Raw genomic sequence first — 20,696 nt, forward strand, 5'->3', positions numbered from 1 at the left:
TCATATGCATACATTTTAAAAGAAATTTGAAACAGAACGAACAGTATTTAAACTTTAGTGGCTTTTGGTTTATGTAAGAAAATGATCATAAATACACTGCTTTCAATATGCAGCTCTGGCTGCTATACAATATAAAAATATCAGTTGTATTCTTTTTCATAGTGACATGACTTAAACCTTACAGATTCGCCAACTTGATATAATCTGAAAGTAGTGTTAAATAGAGTGATTATTATAGAGTGGAATTGAATTTCTTCTGAAGGAACATCCAAATTGCTTCAATCTATGCCCAAACAATTGGCAGAGATCCTTAGAGATAGGGACTATCCACTAGCTACTAAAGTTTTAATTAAAAGTCCGTAGTTTTATTTTCCCAAGCTTTTTTATGTGTACGCAAATTTTTTCAGGGGGACTTTTCTTGTAATATTTCATTTTAATTATTTTTTTAAAAGCAATGCGTGTTATATTTCTGAAATTGTTATTGAATAGAATTAATAATACCAGGAATATGATGAATAAAAATTAAATTTATGGTATTATTATAATGTACTTTTTTTCCTTGAATATTTACTATGAGTTGTACTCAGACTTTTTCTGGCAAGTATACATCATTTGATACTTTCTCTTAAAGGAATTCTTTATTTTCTTACCCCCGAAATTACTTTGTAGAAAGCAACGGAAACATTTGTACTTCATCATCATCTCAATGATTGCGATATGATTGTGCTTCATTGGTTGTGATGAGAATGCCAGTTTTAGATGTCAGAGAATCTTCTAATGTTTTCTGACATTCGAATAAAGTGCCTTTAATTCTTACTGGTATCAGTTAATGGCTTTTTTCCGCCAATTTGAATCAAAATAAGCTTCTGATTTAATGTAAAGTATGCTTATATTCTTTATCATGTATTGTTGTTTCTAAATATTTGGAATACAGAAAGCCAATATCACAATTAAATGTAAAAAATATGGAGATTAAAGCAAAATCTTAAAACCATGAGGCACTGATACAATTGCTGTAAATAAATTGGAATTTTATTCAAATTCCTGATTATTTTTAAAGATTAGGAATGGGCTTTGCAATAATTATTGAGATTTCATCTGATTTGATTTGGATGTGTCGTGTTGAAATGATATACATCTGAGTGTCATTCATTCTCAAATAAATTCAGATCTTGACATGCACGGTGGAAATGGGCATGCTGAACGCCGTTGACAATTCTCAATTCTGGAAAGATTATCAAACGCACATATTTACCAGCAGCATACGAGAAAAGAAGCCTTCATCTTGGTTGGGATGAACGATATACAGACTACCTATCTTAGTTTCTTTGAATGTGCCAGGTTGTAACATAAAATTGCAAAACATTAAAAAAGGAAAAAACACTAATTAAAAAAACAAAGAAAAAAGGAAAAATACTAAAGAAATATTTCAATTCAGTAGATCAATCGATATACCTCAATTCTAAAGCATTCTTTTCAATCCGCTCGCACTCCGAAGAGATCAGTTTCACAATGTAATTTGAATTCAAATGAAAATCAGTCGGCAAATCTGGATTCCACCGCCAACTGCATTGCAAGATAAGAAAAAGAAGTTAGAAAACGAAATGAAAAGCAATGAAAAATAATATAGATTATCTATACTTTGCTATGATACACAACGTAGATAATTCCAACGCAATGTCTCACAAAATAATTAAATCAAAACGAAAATAAATAGAATATCTATGAGAAGGCTATTTAGCAGTGTAATCGGAAACAATGGAATGGAATCATAAAATTCGAAATCGAAAATCGGATACTTTAAAATAGAAGGCGTATGTTGCTTTCACGCCCAATAGAAGGAGCTGTTTTCAAAAGCAATTTGTTACATGTGATTGTGTGTCATCTATATAATAAGTACATAGAAACGTGCGCTTATTCGAATATAACATTGTGTCAAAACTTCAAATCAATCGGTGAAAAACTTTCGGAGATTTGAACAAACGAACATTCATATTTTATTTATACAAATTGTATTGTTAGTGGGAAACACAGTTGTACAAAGTTTTAAAACTAGTGCACTGAAAAGTGAGGGAAAATTCCAATTCAAACAAACGTGAAACAAGTCATTACAAGGAAACGTATAAATATAGGCTGATTTATTAAACAAGAAAAAATTAAATTGTACATTATTGAAAATAGAAATCTCTTCTTCCTATCGATTGAATATGTAGGTGTCGAAGATTTTATATACAGGGTGATTATAGAAATACTATTCTGATATATGTTTACAAGCTATCGTGCCATTCAAAGAAAATGAATAAAATTTTGGTTAAATATATTTTGAGGTATGCGCTCAAGACCTGAAAAATAACAATTAGGTTATAAAATTTCAAAAAATTCAAATGGCAACGCCTACTTTTTTTTATTAGAATATGATTTCCATTGTGAAAAATCATAAATAGCGTTTGAATGGTAACTTAAGTACGAATATAGCTGGCATACTAAAGACAGACTAAGAACTAAAGTGAAAACGACCATTTCGAATAAAGAATGGAATACAAAGCATTTTATTGTGTTTCATAAATTTTCCACATGGACTCCGTCACACAAGATGACTTTTTTATGCAGCAGATGGTAGATAGCACTGCAACATGTACCATGGCAAGAGGAATTTGTTGAACTTGGCATTTTCCAAATGAAATGCAGTTTGTGAATTAAATGCATACACTTTAGGTTTCAAGTATCCCCAGAGCCAGAAATTCATTGGAGTGTTTTTGGAGAATCTTGATAGTCACGGAAATGTGAAATAGCGGGCGATAACTCTATCATCGAACTATCACGTTAAGAAACGAGCGTAAGAAGATTCCACATCTAGAGGAACATCAGTTTGCATCCACAAGACATCAGATAGAGCATTTCGCTACGACAATTCGGAAATTATATAATTAGTCAGCTTTTCTAAATAACGAGCACTCATTTCTGTACATATTTGTAGACATTCGGCAATTATTTTTTCAAAAAAAGTAAGGCCTGAGTATGAAGATGTTTATTATACCGCATCGCACTCTTTTTCTTCTATGTAATGGAAGTACAACCACATCACGTAAATTAATACCTGCCCACTTCACGCAGTTCTTTCGTCCGTGCAACACAATGAGTAAAGGTCAGCTGTTATCATCCGTCATATTGGGTGAGGAATTCATTTGCAAAATCTAACCCGTTCGCAATATCTAGACACTCTGAAACCGATATGGAAACATACGAAAACAGAGGGTGGAATCTTGTGGAATTCGGCACATTTAGAATGCCCGAAGCACCGCGTGTATTTGCAAGACAAATTCACTTATCGTCACAAAGACTTCTAAAATAGCCTCAAGAGAAATGGGAGGGCATTTAAGCTGAGACTGAAAGCATGTGAAATTATTTTAGTCTTCAAATTTGTGTATCAACTCCTGTACAACTTTTATAGTAACAGGTCTCGGCGTAGTCCATGGTTTCCACGAGACACACGCAATGTCTCTGCGGCCCTATGTTCATTCAAATAATACTTTACAATTTCCCTGCGTCGGTTTCCTGTAAGCGACATCTTGGGCGTGCAAGAAAGGAAGATATGCGACACACATTTCACACTGCCTTTTCTTTCACCTAATGCGATGATGTCGGTCATGACTGTGTCAACTTCCTTGGTTTCTTCTTCTCGTTTCGAGGAAAATTAAGTAGGATGGGATCAAAGTCAAAAACACAATGAGAAATCTGACGTCATTAGAAAACAAAGTCGTTTTCTGGTGAGCGCCACATTTGTTTCTTCTTATTTTGTAATTTTCGTGCTACAGATTCCCTTCCATCTATCTCTATTTAGGATTTTTCACAATGGAGATCAAATTCCGTATGTGATGCCGTAAGAAATTTGCGAAACTTCATGAGTGTAACCATAACTTTGACAGTTTAACTGCTGTCTTTCACATGATTCTTGAGTACATACCTCAAAATATCTGAAAACAAAATTTCAAACCCTATATGGGCTGTGCTAAATGTGTTTGAAAAAACTGAAAGACTTAAAATTTTCTTTGAATGTCTGCGAAAGCTACTATACTAGATATAAAGAAATATTCAACTTTTTTATGGAATTCTTTTCTAACTTATGGCGATTCAAGTTGAAAATACTCATTACGCAGAGTTTCATCTACTTACAAAGTAATTAAAAATGTATATACTATTTTGGTGCTAATAATTATTTTAACGATGCAAACAAAGAAATTATTTGTATTTACACTGCCTTACTCTATTCAGTATTACTTCAAAAGGCTTTTTCTCTTTTTAGGATACAACTTTTGGAAATGTCGTTAACTGCTCCAACATCACTTGTAGCAAGTTATTATGTGAAGACTCTAAAAAAGACGAATGCTGCGACGAATGTTACGGTAAACAATTCTCACTAGATTTTAATTCATGCATGAAATCTAATAGATTATGAAACAATCGATTCTAAAAATACAATGCTCAATATGAATGAGGATATTTTTTTCTATTGGGTCTTTAATAACATCATGGAATAATAATGTTGTTGAAATCTGAAACAATGTTGTCTTAGTTTTTTTCTTTAAGGAAGAAGAATATTTTCCCCTTTTCTTTTCATAAGGAAGGGAACATTCACATACAGCTGTTTTTCACAGAATCTGAGTTAATTGTCCTCAAGAATACATTTTCGTTTGTCGTCCAATATATATGGGCTTATTTATTTTCTGGCATTTTGCGGCTCTTTTAACCTATTCGAGACAGACTGCACACCGTGTATACAAAGAATTCTCGAGTCAAATAGTCGGGTAGCACACCATGTGTGCAATGATATTGAATTGCAAACTTTAGCTTCTGGGGATGGTCTTCAAAAAATTTTTGCCTTTCTAATGAACTGATGAGCGTTAGTTTATAATGATACTTAACACAATAACGCAAAGATTAAAATATTTGGTAATATGATTGCTTTTTTTTCTTTGTTTGTTTTAAAAACGTATATTAACGTAGTGCTACATTATCTAGGTGCAAAGGCGTAGCTATTGGGGCAAGGGGAGTATAGATATCCAGGGCGTCAATCATAGAGAGCGCATGAGAGATAAAATATTAGTACATATATGCCACTTTTTTTAAAAAAAAAGTATCTATGTAAGGAAAGGGCGCGCCCCAAGCACAGTTTGATGGTAATTAGGGGCGAAAAAATCATATTATGCCCCGGGCGCAACTTACCTTCCCTATGCCATTATCCAGACGACTGACGACGTGCATGATACTGTAAAATATAGTATTAAAGCCTTCTACGATGCTATGAATATTGTGCAAAATTGTACAATACCTTTACGGTACTGCACGAAAATACGTTACAGTCACCCGGTGTATGCATTTTTTCAAATTATGCAGATAAGTTCTGATAGAACATTGGGCAATTCGAAAAATTTAAATTTCTTCGTTTCATAACAAATAAGAAGTAAATTGCGATAACATGTTTAAACTCCATGAATTTATTTATTTATCTTTGATTCTAACTCCTTTTCTGTGTTGTTTGTTGTGACTTATGGCACTATACCAGCCCGCTGACAAAACTTCTTTTCTAAAGACAGTAAAATAATAGAAAGGCAATTGTTGAAATAGGATGGCAAAACCTTTCTTTCATTATATCATGTAGATAAATAGATAAACTAAAATATAATATAATATTATCCGAAATATGCATCAAGCGGGACTAATTCGACAAGTAACTATGTAGAGTCAAAATGTTGCTTGGGTAAAAGCAAACCTTTAGTTATAATATATCCGAAGATAGTTTCTTTGTTTAAATTCAAAACAAAACGAAAACTGAGCTTTTATTTTCATGCAAAAAAACTAGAAAAGTAAACTCTTCACTTGAATCAGTTCTGAATAAATCTCATTCAACATGTAATAGACTAAATTCTATTGTTTTAAAATCGAGGTGAAGAGATTTCTCTCAGATAAAATCAGTTTTCACCGGCATATAATTATCATTTTCATGTGAGAACGGAAATAGACATTTCAGAGATACATATATAAGTCTAGAAACTGATAAAATCATTTTATCTCCGAAATAACAATTTAACATTGTCTAGATTCTAGTAAATGACTTCATTTCCAGAATTTCTTATTCGAATATGATTTTTATAGAAAAGTGGAATATTTCATCTCTCCCTCGTACTGTCTTCAGAAACAGAACTGAATGTTCTGTTAGAATGCTTAATTCTTTCATTGCTTTAGTAGGGACTTTGCCAATGTTGCTTGGTCCGGATCTACATACCTCCATAATGTTTCCCCTAATTAAAAGTCAAAGTAAAAGATAGCATTTCTGACAACTATTTCTTCGCTTCTATGCGTCAGAGAATTTTTCATTTTCTGAATTTGTTTTAATTAAGAATAAATGCCTGTTTAGCGCAGTATAGCTAAAATACTAAATAAATAAAATTTGAATTACAATTATTTTAGGGATTATTTTCGATGAGTGCCTTTTTTCATCAAAAAGGCTATCATAAGGAAAAAAAGCGTGTTTCTTCGAAGTTTCTTCACTATCATGAAATATCACTATCTTGATTTTTATAAACTACTAGTTGATATATCCAGGATCAACTTCCTTTCATGTATAATATTCTTAACGTCGAAACTAATTTTGAATGAAATATTAGTAAATCTTTATACAAAACCTTTTTGAAGACGTGTATTGAAATAAAAGATAAATTTACAAAAATAATGGTAGAGTAGTATAGAGACTTAACGTTGTACAACAAAGAAGTACCATTAAATTTCCTTATTTCAAATTTATCAAAGATAAATTTTCGAAAGAATTAGTAACAGTTCGAAGAAAAATTGCACAAAAAGGAAACTGATATAATTGAAAAGGTAATTTTATAAATTTTGAATTTGTGTAAATTTTTTCGGAAAAATTTTCTAAGTCCTTCTAATACCGTTGGCCCATTCGTGCCAAACTCCAAGGATTCAGTTGGGAAGTTTTTCGAACATCCATCATATTGCTCTGGATTTGGCAATCACAAATTTTCATCTATTTAAATCCATGAAGAGGTTCCTCATCGATCAGAAGTTTGACTCTAATGACGACCTCGTAAGGGCCGACGGCATTCGAAGAGACAGGAATTTCCAAGCTCATCCAACGCTGGATCAAATGCTTCAACATTAATGGCAGTTATGCTGAAAAGTAATAGATCAATAATACTTTCATTTCCTTTTCATACTGCCATACGTTGTATTTTTTATTATTGCGCCCAAAATTACACGCAATACATATTTCTACAACCTCGTAAATGCCCACGTCCCCGCAATGACTTGTATTTATAATAATATGGTGCCTGAAAAAGCAAATTTAACTTTATTACCACTGTTTGCCCCTGTATCTAGAATCGTAACACTTCCCCCGAATAATAGCGGTAAGCAGAAAAAAGCGAGTCGTGCTTTTTGAGAAAAATATTAGAAAAAAATCAACAGTAGGCGACAAAATGAAAACAAAGTTTAAGGCCGCACTGGGGCTTTGCATAAAAATGCGCAGGAATTCTTGGTTACAGAACGAACTCAAACGTAAAACAAACACTATAATAATAATAATAATAAACAATGTAAATAACTAAGCATAAGCAATATGTTGAAACGAAAGAAGACATAGAAAAAATAACCAAAAACAAAATACCGACAGAAATGGATAATAGTATGCAAAATAGAAACATTTTGCTTATTTGGAACCAGAGAAAATCGTGTCCAGACGAGAATGCACCATATGCGAGGGCATATCCTAAAAATAAAATATCTAAATATTACATATATACAGAGTGTGCATTCTAATAATAGCCTACTATTCTTTTTTCGTAACCGTTAGAAAGAGACACATACTTCCCATTGGAAAAATGCTTCATGGCAAAGAATTACATTTTATGTTGTTCGAGTTAATAGATATACTACTGAAAAGAAATTATGGGATCTAAATTTTAAACATAGTTCAGATGCTGTTGATCATATTTAATGAAATTATCTTCACACACAAACATTTTAACCAAAAAAAAATAAAAATAAAAAGATTTCGTGCTTCTGTGATAATTTACCGAAAATTCAAGTTCTTCCGAGTTGTCTTTTGACTGGTGGATATTCCTCGAGGCTGCAAATGAAATGATCTAAAATAGTTTAATTTAGAGATATTTAAAACTTCATAACTCATTCAGAAGAAAGGCAAGAAGAGAATCGAATTTTATGTTATTCTGTCCTTTAATTTAATGTGACTGATGAAACCGGGAAATTTTATAAAACTTTGAAATTTTTAAATATATTTAGCAGAACATTTATTGACTCCAACAACACAAATATAATTCTTTAAGTCATTTACAGCATTTTTCCTGTAAGTATGTGCCTGTAATGGTTTAGAAGTTAACTATGGGCCACAATGAAAGTGGATATTTAGTATATATTTTACTGTCAAAGCCCGAAGTTCGGCCAGTTCGCGAATTGACGGGCCAATTCGCGTTTTGGCCAAGAGGTTTGACCAAAGTCCGGAGTACTTGCAATTAATATTGTATATTCTACTTCGACTGGCCATTTCGCGAAGTGGCTGGGAATCCTTGGCCAAAACTCGATATGATAATGGTAAATTGATCGGTAGGCAGTAAACTTCATATTTTTTGAAGCTATATTTCGGGAGACAATGTGATCTGGGATCTTTAACATTAGGTCTATGGAGCAGAAAAAGACTAATGATCACCCTTAAAGGTAGTTAACAAATTCAGCACACAATTTGCCTTTGTATTCATACACGATACGCAACGCATTTGCTCAAGATATAATTCGTCATTTTGAAGGGCGCAAATCTAATCTTCTTCACGCTATCACGTTGTTACAGCATTCGCTGCTCACTCAATAATTTCTATAATGGCTTTAATATGAGAACAGAATAACAAGAGATCATATTTTTATATATTACAAGCTTATTTTTAACTCAGAAGTATCACTTATATTTGAACTCTTTTCTGAAACAATTGTACTTTTTAAAAAATAGTACACAAAAGTACTCATTTTTTTAAACACTTCATTTTTAACAATGTGTAAAACAATCTGCTCTTGATTTATTTCCTCCTACTTTGGCCGACCAAAACCCGAAATCAAGAAAAGATCGGACATTGGCCAAAACGCGAATTGGCCGATTTCGGGCTTTGGCCTAACTTATACAACAATCTTTTGAAAAAAGAGCAGTCCTTGGAGAAAATCACTGCATCTCAAAATCTCAGGTGCACCATTCAGATTCACTTTTAATAAAAGTAGCCATCTGTTGAAGAAGTGATACCAGATGGCTGCGGAGGAACTCTTCATATTCACAAATAAATCTCATTAGTAATCGGATCTTTGTCCTGGAGCGATAGCAAGCATTCTCTTCCACTAGTTTCAAATTACAGTTTTGGTTTCCTCAAATAACAAGAGGCGGTAAGAGGATGAGTTATTCAGAAATGTCTCCTTATAGATCGCGTCGCAGATATGAATGTGGATTTCAGCTAAGATCCTGTTTAGAACGAGAATGGGGCTTTTAATCTAGTAATAAGTGAAGATCCATTACTTTGCATATTTTCGACATTTTCTTCTCGTAAATTTGGCGCTCCCTAAAAAAATTGCACAGCCTAATTCTGAGCATCCTCAAGTCTCTTCACATTTCCTGTGTTTATTTAATGAATAAAATGAACTGAACTGAAATCAATATAATTTTCTTATGGGCTTTATACACTTCTGGACAAAATATATTAGTTAATAAGTACTTTTTATTAAAATCCTTGGTAAAAAAGAAAAGCCCACAATTGAGATTTCAATGAAAACATATTAAGCATTCGATCTTTTCTATGGTTTAGTCTAAAGTAAACTTTATTCATAAAACCATACTTCTCTCCCAAAATGTAATTTATTATTCTTTTATAAAAGATTTTTCTTGGCTGAGAGTTGATTTCTTTTCCCCAGTTAAAAAATATTATAATATTGGGGATAATGAATTGGAAAATTCACTCTTTGTAAAAAACATATTCCTTTACTCTCTCTCTTCTCAGTCATTCTGTCGCATATTTAAGAATCTACTCAAGGAGCTATAATTTTTAATCACGTGAGCATCTGTCATATACCCAATAACTGTATTTTTAAATTCATAAATTGAAACTAAATCCTTCATAAATATTTTAATTCGATGCAAAAATTGCTTGAAATCCATAAGTACTCTACGCAATTTTAGCGAAATATAAATATACCACATTTACAAAATAAAATGTGAGATCTAATTAGACAGTAGAGAAAAGTTAAAGGTTGCTTTACTAACCTTTATATAAACAACAATATTAAATCTAGTTGCTACCAATGTTTCTATTTCAACTCTATACCAGAGTTTTCGAAGCAATCGGAAAGGACGATCAGATTATCTGATTTCCTCCCCCGATTGACTCTTGAGTCACATGTAGTGGGACCAGAAAGCGGGAGTTGTGAGACTGCCATAAATTTCTGCATGTCAGTCCGGGATCTATTCGTCTCGCGCTCAGCCCCTCAAAACCATTAAGACGGGAACGAGGAAGACTCACAACAAAACAGCGTACAGAACAAAGGAAACAGTTTTGAGCCATTAATCAGAAGAATGGGAAAACTCTCTTAGATAAAGCGGAAAGTTTTCACCATCTCACGGTGAATGGTGATTTATGGGGAAAGCTCAGGGCAAGGAACTTCGGGTGCTGGGGGGATCTATTTTTTTAAATGGATATTTCGGTTGACAAGATGGGAAGACCGACTTAGTGTTAAAATACCATACATCCTACTGTCTGAGCCTCCGGTTAGACAGCTGTTATTGAATTGCATTTCGAGGCTTAAGTTCTCATCAACAGTGGTTTATTGATCGCCATCAGAGAGGAAGAGTATTAGAATGAGGAGAAGAAAAAAATATATATGATCATTCCTTTTTTTTTTTTTTTTTTTTTTGAATAAAAGTGGGTTAATGAATGAAAGTCGGGCAATAATTTCTCGAGATGCATTGTTTAGTTTCCATTGAATGGCAAAAGTAAACAGAGCGTCAAAGATGTACCGATCAAACAAAATTAGTCATCGCTCGATAAATTTGTTCGCCTTCCAAAACCAGGCTAATTTAATAAGTCCATGTAACTTCAACAAAATAAATAAATAACAAAGTGTTCAGGTTTATAGAAAATCATGTCATTTCATTGAAAATAAAGCAGCTTTAGTATGGTCACTGCTATGCCTTTAAAATAAAAATTTCATTGAAATAAAATTGTTTTGGTTTCAAGAGAACTGAAAGTTTTTTCATGAAACAATTTCGGGAAAAATGTTGCAAAACTTATCCCATAATTATCCAATAATTATCCCATAACTATCCCTAGAATCCAAAACCACCGTTGCTTAAAAAATTTGTCTAAAGCTTTCCCCATGCAATTATGTAATAATATAATAATTGGATTTTAACCAGCAAATGATATTTTGTAGAAAAAGTGTATATATTGAAATTGTAAACGAATATCGATATATATCGTTTACGATATATGTACATAAAAGTGTATATATATATATATATCGTAAACGAATCATCCAATTCAAAGGGGGTGGAAATTTTCATTTGCTCATTGTGACTAACTTACGACTGAAGAATTAATAATTAAATTCCTATTGAAAATGGAAAGATAAATCAAATTAGAAGAGTTATAGTTTAATCACATCGAATAAATTTCGTTCTGAAATTTTTTGAAGGGCTGTAGCTGCATAGAAGTTAAGGGCTGAAAAGTGATTTTCAACACTCAACTTCGATTGTTTTTTAACTTCATCTGTTGCATTTTCTTTTACTCTCTTTCCTCTTCGTTAATCCAACCTTTATGAAGTTAGAGGAAGAAATGGCGCAAGGAAAAGTTGAAATATTGTTTTGGTCGCTTCCCTTGGGGTTACAGCAATGGTGACGTTTGTATATTGGATCATATTTCTTACGAGAAGGCTCGGGCATGGATTGGTGATCGCTATTTTATCATTGACGTTACTACCCATCTATATTGTTTGCGAAGAACAAGTTTTCAGATGCACCAGAAAGCTAAGTACCAGGGTGGAAAGTTTTTGTTTGATTTTCATTTATATTCGGACAAAAAGAAATTGTTCTTGCCTTCCGACTTGTCGACGGGATTTTCTTAACCAAAGGACCAACCGAATTATAGGGAAACCTATAATTTTCAATATATAGTGCTTAGCCAAAATTTAAATGTCGAGAAAAATAATATTTCTATCAATAATTTTTTGTCATTAGAAGAATGGTAATTCCTTCAAATAATTCAATGGACACTATCAAAGGACATTTTCATCGATTAGCTGTGAAGCAAAGAAAGAATTTTATCAATTGAGAAAATCAAAGAATCTCCCGGATGCCTCCACCCACAAAAGTAGGTGTATTTTTGTGGGATGAGATTGTTTCTAATTATTTTTTCAAGGAAGAATTATTTTATCAGTTATTGTAAAATTGTTTACCATATTGCATAATTCATTCTCTAGGGTGACCTGTCCCAAAGCGTCCTTCCATCATTTGCAAAAGCTAATTGATTATAGACCATTTAAAATCAAATGAAAGAATAAAAAATAGACTTCGGCGGAAGTATTCCATTCATATTCTGAAAAACTATAAAAGTTGTTAGTTAAAGTTCATCTGTACATAGAACCTATATCTAATACAAATGTCATTATTTTTTTAAGTTTAAAGAAAATTAAAAAGATATTTTAAGTATGTTTACAAAATAATTGAAAAATAAAATCACATTGATGCGTAGATTACTTATATTTCCAGCCAGAATAAGATTTTTGATTGCAGAATTTTCATTCATGCATTCTAAATTCGGTTTTTATATTCATTTGGTAAGTATATGGCGAATATATTTGATCTTATTTTTCCTTAATTTCTTCCATTATTGTCTGTATTACTTCAGTTAATGTTATTTTCTGCTGTTTAAATAATGACATTCCTACATTTAAGAAGATTAAAATGTTTTGTTGGTGAATAGTTCTAATGACATACCACTTTTTAAATTATTTTTTTTATCTATAAAAGGTTGCGCAGAGCAATTTCGTGGATAAAATTGAATAACAGTAATTAAGATCTAGTTATGTTATTAACAGAAGTGAATCTTAATTGAATGCAAAAATGGTGTTTCAGATTCAGAAATTTTAAAGACGGTTAAATCGGGAGCCTTGCAGGCTGAAGCCAAATTACCTTGCTTGCATAGCGGTCACGTTTATCAGGATGGAGAAGAATTCTCGTCCAACGCTACGGATCTGCAAGCTCAAAAACCGAACCAGTGTATTCACTGCATCTGCAAAGTAAGTTGTATTTACTTACAGCAATAAGGTTTGAAATAATATCGGTAATATTAACCACACATTGTAATGATAGCTAAAAATAAGTAAATCTTTCTCCTCCGATGAAAATATCATAGGTTTGAAAATGATTACGTTGCCCGTTTAAAAAGCTCACGAGACCTATTTTTGATTTTACTTTATTGTTATTAAAACAAGGCCGAAAAAAAGGATCGTCCGAATCAGTACCCGTTTTCTGTTAAACATTTTGGGAAGGAAAAATATTATCTTTTAACTTCATGGAAAACTGCCATAATATATTGCTATAAATCAAGACCCCCCCCCCCTAAAAAAAGATAATCTTAATCCTTTCCCTGTTTGGGTTTAACATTTTGGGAAGAACAAAAACTATCTTTCACTTGGGGGAAAACTGCCATAATATAAAAACCTAGAATATCACCGGACAAGTTTACCTATTTAGGTCTACTGCTCATTAAATAACAGGGCTACGCATCTCTCTCCAGTGAAACTAAAATTGGGTCTTCAAAAAATATTCGTGACATTCAAGGAAATAAATTGGCTAAATGGAAAGTGATCATACGATAGCATGCAATTAAAATATATTATTGTGAAAGAAAGGACGTTGAATACTAATTAGTTTCTTGTTATTTGCTTTGTCATTTGGTATATATAGTAAATTTTTGTTAACTACTGCCAAGATATAAGTAAGGGATGCTAACTGTCTTTTATGTGCACATACTTTACTGAAAAATAATGGAAATTCGAAATATGCTTATGGATTGAAGCAAATATATATGATATGAGAGTTACTTTATACAGGGTATCCCAAAAAGCATGACCCAAACATTAGAGAGTTAACCGAATTCAACAACACAGTGCACTGAATATGTAGTTCGCAAATGCAGTCGTTATCACTCACAATCTTGTTAATAAATATAATCGCGCTGATGCAATGAGTGCCAGTATCCGTGACCCAAACATTAGAAGTTGGTTAATGCACAGAATCTGTCAATATTATAGATAGAATATCTGCAAGAACATCAATATTCTATAGAACATCTGCATAGTTGCAAACGCAGCCAAGAATCAAAAATCAGGTCCAGTCCTTTGTTACATATAGTCGCAGAGACATAATTACATATGTCTAGGGAGCTGAGATATCTTGTATTTCTCAGATGGCATTTAATAACAATATTGCGTCTGTTTACTGACTTTGAATTGCGTCTGCCATCACATTTCTACGCAGATTATTACTATATCCGGAGCCTTCTAAAATAACTTAACGCTTGAACCATGGATTTTAAGATAACCCGTGTAGCTTCTTAACTACCACTTCGAAATGAAAGACCAAGAATAACTTCTATGATGAGGGTTTAATATAATCGATTGAAATTCCATGCAACAGGGAATTTTGCCATTTGAGGGAATTTTTATTCCTTTGCATCTCGCATATAGAATAATTGATCTTAACAAAAAAATTTCTGCTTATCTCCTCAGTTTAATAATTTATAAAAGCTCTCTGAATTTTGTGGAAGGAAATAGCATTAGCATACATTAAAATAGCTCAATAATGGTATCTAAATCAAATACTAAAGGAAAAACAATTATCAACTGATAAAAAATTACTATTCAATAGAATTACTTGGTATTTTAATTAGCTTAAATTAAAACTCTGTTATTTACTTCAGAAATGAACATAAAGATTCTAATTTATTTAAATATGTAGTTTTAATAAATAACTACATAAATATAATCTTATTTTACAAAAGAGTTTTGCGTTATAAGAACCAAACATTTTCCATAAGACGAATTTTAAATACCTTTCTTAGAAAGAAAAACAAATCAATTTGAACATTAAAATTAATAGAATTTTAGAGTAAAAATTTAATAAAAAAACACTTGTATTGTATTTTGTTGACTTTTTCAGGCAGGCCTAGTTCTTTGCCGATTGAAAAACTGCAATTCGCTTCATTGCTTTTCATCAGACCCAAAAGAATGTTGCCCTTCCTGTAAAGGTAAGAGTGTTCATATGAAACTTGTTTAAAATGTAAAATATACTGTTTTTGTAATCTATTCATTCCTAATTAATATTATTTAGTTTGGTCCTGACTCCTTATGGGACAGGATAAAGAGAGCTAAACTTAAGGACTGCCATGATGAATCGTTTTTGCAGATTTCTTTCTCCGTCATATGTACAATGTATATACATTGAAACTGTCTTAGTTCAAATCTTTCTGAATTTTCTATTTAACATAATTTTTGATAACGGGTCCCAGTTTTGTTTAATTCGGGTTTTTATTTTGGTCCCGTCAGCTTCGAATCATCCAAATTCCACTGTTTCTATAAAGTAAGACCACTAGAAGGAACTGAGTGAAAATATTTTACATACATTATCCTGTACATATGCATCTATGTTAAGGTAGTATTAAAATTCCATATATCAGTGTAAAGGTTTCTGTCCGCAAGGCAATTTTGAAATGACCATTTTGTCAACAGCAATAGTTTCAAACATAATTGTTAGACGTTCGACTTGAACGAAGATGTCTCCTTCCTGTTTACTTTTAGATATACGAATTATGCCTCAGTGCTCTTTACCGTGCGGAATTTCCTTTTCTATACAGACTCGAATATTCTCTTGAATAACTGTCGATATTCGCCACCTTGCTATGATTTCATTTGCTTTATGCTTGTTATAAAGTAGTTGTTAATTCTCGCTATTTTAATATAATAATTACCAGTAAATTAATTGATTAATTTAATTTTGCTCCCATATGGTTTTCTCAATTTCACATAAATTAGTGAATTTGAGAAAAAAATTCAAGAATCCATAAGTTTTGTTCAATGATGAATTAAGACTAAAAAGTGGAAAATAATAATTCCACTCATTAGTACACAAAAAATAGTTTACTATTAAAATCTGTTTCTATTAAACTCCTTTCTGAATCTCTTGAATATTAAATTCAAAATTACAACTTTAAATTTAAATATTAAATTAAACTTTAAATTTTAAAATGTTTGCCTTTATGAAAAATCATATAATAATTATTTGCATACAGTATGAAATAAGTTTCAAAATTATTTAGGAGTTTGAAATATTTCGAAATGAAAGCTCAACTCTAATTGAAGTAAAATAGTTATGGTTTAGAAATTAGTTGTTTCAAGATTGTATTGATGTTTAGAATTAGAGTTTATTCGTAGGAACTAAATGGTGCATCGGCTGGGAAAATGGATTCATTTGGTTAAGTAAAATTCGTATCGTCCTTTATTCGAACCTCTCGTATTCGAAACGTGAACTCGTAGGAACACTAATGATATTATGAAAAGACGTGATGAATACAGCCATCTTAAAATGGGGTTTTGGAAGAAACCTTAGTTTTTAAATCTTTGTTCCATAACATCATTCTCTTATGATAATCATTCATATGGTATAAAGACATTTTATTACAAGGGAGTATATTACCTTCAAATTAAGAAACAAAGCAATTTAATCAACAGATACAGCATTTTAAAATTGAATGGAATATTATTGGTTTCACCTTTTGTTTGAAACCTGCACGGACAACGGATATTGAGATGAGAAAATTTCGCTTGATTCCCAGACCTTGAAAGGAAATCCAATGAAATGCCCAATTCTTACTGAGAAATCTGAGAAAATTATTGTGAAATGATTTCTTTTTAATTTAATGAGGTATTAGATTTATAGCCATATTATTATGAATGATAAACGAAATAAAATTTTTAAGTGATATTTCGTCCTGTATTTTTAATTTCATATTAAAAGCCACTCATAATCATCATTATGCCTTTTCCTTAGTAGTCATTTTTCACAGCTTCTCTTTCTTTATAAGATGCAATTGGATCATAGACTCTGATAACGACTGCGTACTTGAGAAAAACTTGATTATTATATCTTATCGACTGCTTTTTAAGTAAATTTTGAAGGTCAGTTCAATTATATAAACGTTCCGTTTTGTCGCAACACCAGGAATATTTTTGGGATGGACACTGTACATTTTAACCGCGGTCAGATGATGAGGACAGCACAGGAGCTAGCATCTCATCTACCAATTTCCACCCCACATCAAATCGAGGACATTTATTAACAGCGGTTCGGTGGGATCTGGCTTAGAATCTGGAATCCTTCGGGTACGAAGACGAGATTTTACTATCAAACGAGCCGCGATCCGAAATTGTAAAGAAACTTTTCATGATGAAATACATTTAATTGTTTATTCTTCAACATGGGCTTATACTAAGTTCGTAATATTATACTTAGCAATCGAAACGACCATAAGCTTAAAATTAACATGATACAGCTGAAATTAGTTTTATTTTTTTATTTTTTATTTTTTTCAAATTCGTGGAAAGTTATTGAGATTTGCGTTGTTGATTACTTGTGCATGTTTTAGTGGGGCTTCAAATGATTATTTAAACAATCTCCCCTTTGCAACTTCAGGGAAAAGTGTTGCTCATAATCTGTTTGTGATCCACGTCAAATAACGTGAATAAATCTGGCAAATTTAACGAGCTTTTCGGTCAATGGTAAAACATATTTGTAGAAGCTGATATTCCAAATTTTGAAAGCAGGAGAAAGAAATGATATTCGATTACAAGCAAATAAACTTTCCATTAAAAATTTATTGTGTTTTGAAATTTCTTCGGATCATTTCCCAAATTTTAAAATTTTATTTTCGCAAATAGTAATATTTGTTCACTATTATTTTAAATCTACTTTAACAAGAAGTAATTTAAAAAATCCAGTTTTCTTCTAAAGTTCCTTTCTGGCGTTTTTATTTCATTTGATTTGTTTCATTATTGAAAATAAAGAATTTTGTAATTGATTTTTCATTCATTTCCTTATATGCCAAATTTTAAAATTTTATACACGCTGATGCTCGCGTTTACATTGTATTATATACGTTTACAGAACTTATATTTTATATAAATAACTTCAACCGGTAGGAAATCTGTGAAAAATGTATTATATTGTTTCCAGATACATAATAATGAATTATAAATTAAAGACTAAGATACAAACAATAATAACAAATTTCTCTTTATAGTAGTACGCTATAAAAGTATGTCTGTAACGACTGTTTTTATAAAATTTATTATATTTTCATTTCTCATAATCACAGAAATGTAAGACATAATCAACTTCAAGTGAGGCTGTACATTTCTGTTACGCATGTACAATATCATTTGGCACCAGGACGAGTCTCATAACGATTGCAAGAAACATTAATCACAAGGGTTATCCTATGTCGACTTTACAAGGGATTTGTTTAGATAACGAATGAAAAGTAAAGCATGTATTTAATAAAAATAATGGATGTCATAAAAAGGTCATAAAAACATGAAGCTCTGAATACAGTTCTCTAAAGAAATTCAGTCTCAATGAAGAAAGTCACAAGAAAAAAATCCTAAATATTCATTTAAAACTAAAATATAATTTAAAAAAGTAATAAAAGTTCCAATATACTTAGATTAATTTTAGACATGTCATGCTTTTGCGATTTTGTTTTCGGGTATTTTTTTTATTTAAAATATATTCTTTGCTTTACCTTTGATAAAGGCGTGGGTTTAAATATATATTTACATTTTAATATTAGTTTTTACCCTATTTGTTTTAGATTAAAATGCTAAGAAATGGTTCTCTTATGAAAGGCTTATTATACACAGTTCCTTAGACAAATGAAATCCTATTCTAAGTCACTGAATCTCTTAAAACTATTAAATGAAAACTATTTTCAAAGAGTGGATTTTGAATACATAAATAACTTCAACTCTTAAGCATTCTTCATGAAATTTATCACTGGAATTCGAATTCCACATCCTCCATTTGACTCATTCTAATAGTCCTCTGAATAAAAGTGATTTCACTGAATTTGTGATGGCGAGATTGAATTAAACTCTCATTCACTTTTCATAAAAAATTAATGCATAACAACTCCTTTAAAAAGAACTTATAAACAACGTTCTGTGTTTATATGCCTTTTTACCTTTACCATAACATTAAATACTATCAATTCGATAGTTTCCTCACGTATCTAAAATTTTTAATGGTTATATTACAGACTTAATAGAAATAATGTAGCAAAACAGTCATTTACAGACTTAATAGAAATAATGTAGCAAAACAGTCATTTACAGACTTAATAGAAATAATGTAGCAAACAGGTACAACACTAAGTAAAATATTCTACGCTCACTTTTCCCCTATGTGGCGGGCCTTTTTTTTTTTTTTTTTGCCCAATTTTTTGCAGAAAACTCTATTTGATTGTTTCTGTTTTCACTTAATTTTTTCAAATGTCAATAAAAGGGATTAACATCTTATTGAAATCTTCAGTGACAATGCATAATTAATATTTTTTGCAATCTCTTGTGATAGAACTTGCACATTAACGTTCATTAGTTCTAATTTATCTGTTAAACGAAATTTACATATTTTGTATAGATTTATAGTTCACTTGCAAAAAAAAGTGTCAGTTCATGAAATTTTCCGAGTTTTTGGTTTGGAAGACAAATTACACCAAATTATAATGACATCATTTTAATTTCAATAATTACTGTTAATGAGAGCAACCAGTGTTATGCCACGGTTCTAAACAGGCTTCAACTATAAAAATTCAATTTTTCGGCAGTGTATGCTGTGGCAGCTTGTTTTTCGAGTAAACGATATCATCACTTTCTCAATAAAAATCCTTTTTCTGCATTTCTAATGTTTTAAAATATTGTTTAAATTTGTTAATATATAATGTTAAACCTACATTTTATTGAAAATTATACTAAACCGTGTTATTTTAATTATGTTGGCATTAGTACAGATTACATTTTGAATTTCATCTACGTTCTGGATATTTATAAAAACCTAGAAAACACAAACCATAGTATTCTACAAGATTTTTTATGAAAGTTCTAATAGAATAATCAAATTTGTATTTATGAAAGAATGTCAAGCAAACTCTCTTAAGAACTGACAGAAAATTGTACGTTTTGTTTGAGCCTTCAAAGAAAAGTTGACATAAAATGGCTTCTGATTGAATATATTGTTACGAAATTTCCGGGGTTCGTTTGGATAGTGGGAGTTATATGGTGTGGAGAACGCTCAATCAGCAGGCGGCAGTAGAAAAAAAACAACGACGTATATTTACACGAAGACACACAGGACAGCACAAAGACGACAACTATATACAGCACAGAAGACGATTATCTTCAGCCGAGACGTGCAGAATACAACAAAACTCTACTGCATACAGTAGCGCACAGCTTAGTTCAGCACTAGCTTGACTCAGTCGCTGCTCCGCTAATCCCTGGAAGACCAGTTCTTCACCGTCGATTCCGAC

At 31.6% G+C, this 20,696-nt stretch overlaps 1 protein-coding gene across 1 annotated transcript in view; it reads left to right on the forward strand.

Moving 5' to 3' along the window:
- The window catches only part of LOC129958838 (chordin-like protein 1), a 112,405-nt gene that overhangs the window by 65,025 nt on the left and 26,684 nt on the right, over nt 1–20,696 (forward strand). Inside the window, exons 4-6 of the mRNA XM_056071552.1 lie at nt 4,304–4,403; nt 13,190–13,353; nt 15,278–15,365. Coding sequence (XP_055927527.1) covers nt 4,304–4,403; nt 13,190–13,353; nt 15,278–15,365 — 352 coding nt within the window. The remainder of the gene's footprint in view (nt 1–4,303; nt 4,404–13,189; nt 13,354–15,277; nt 15,366–20,696) is intronic.

This window comes from Argiope bruennichi, chromosome X1 (assembly GCF_947563725.1).
Source record: "Argiope bruennichi chromosome X1, qqArgBrue1.1, whole genome shotgun sequence".
Classification (NCBI taxonomy): Eukaryota; Metazoa; Arthropoda; class Arachnida; order Araneae; family Araneidae; genus Argiope; species Argiope bruennichi.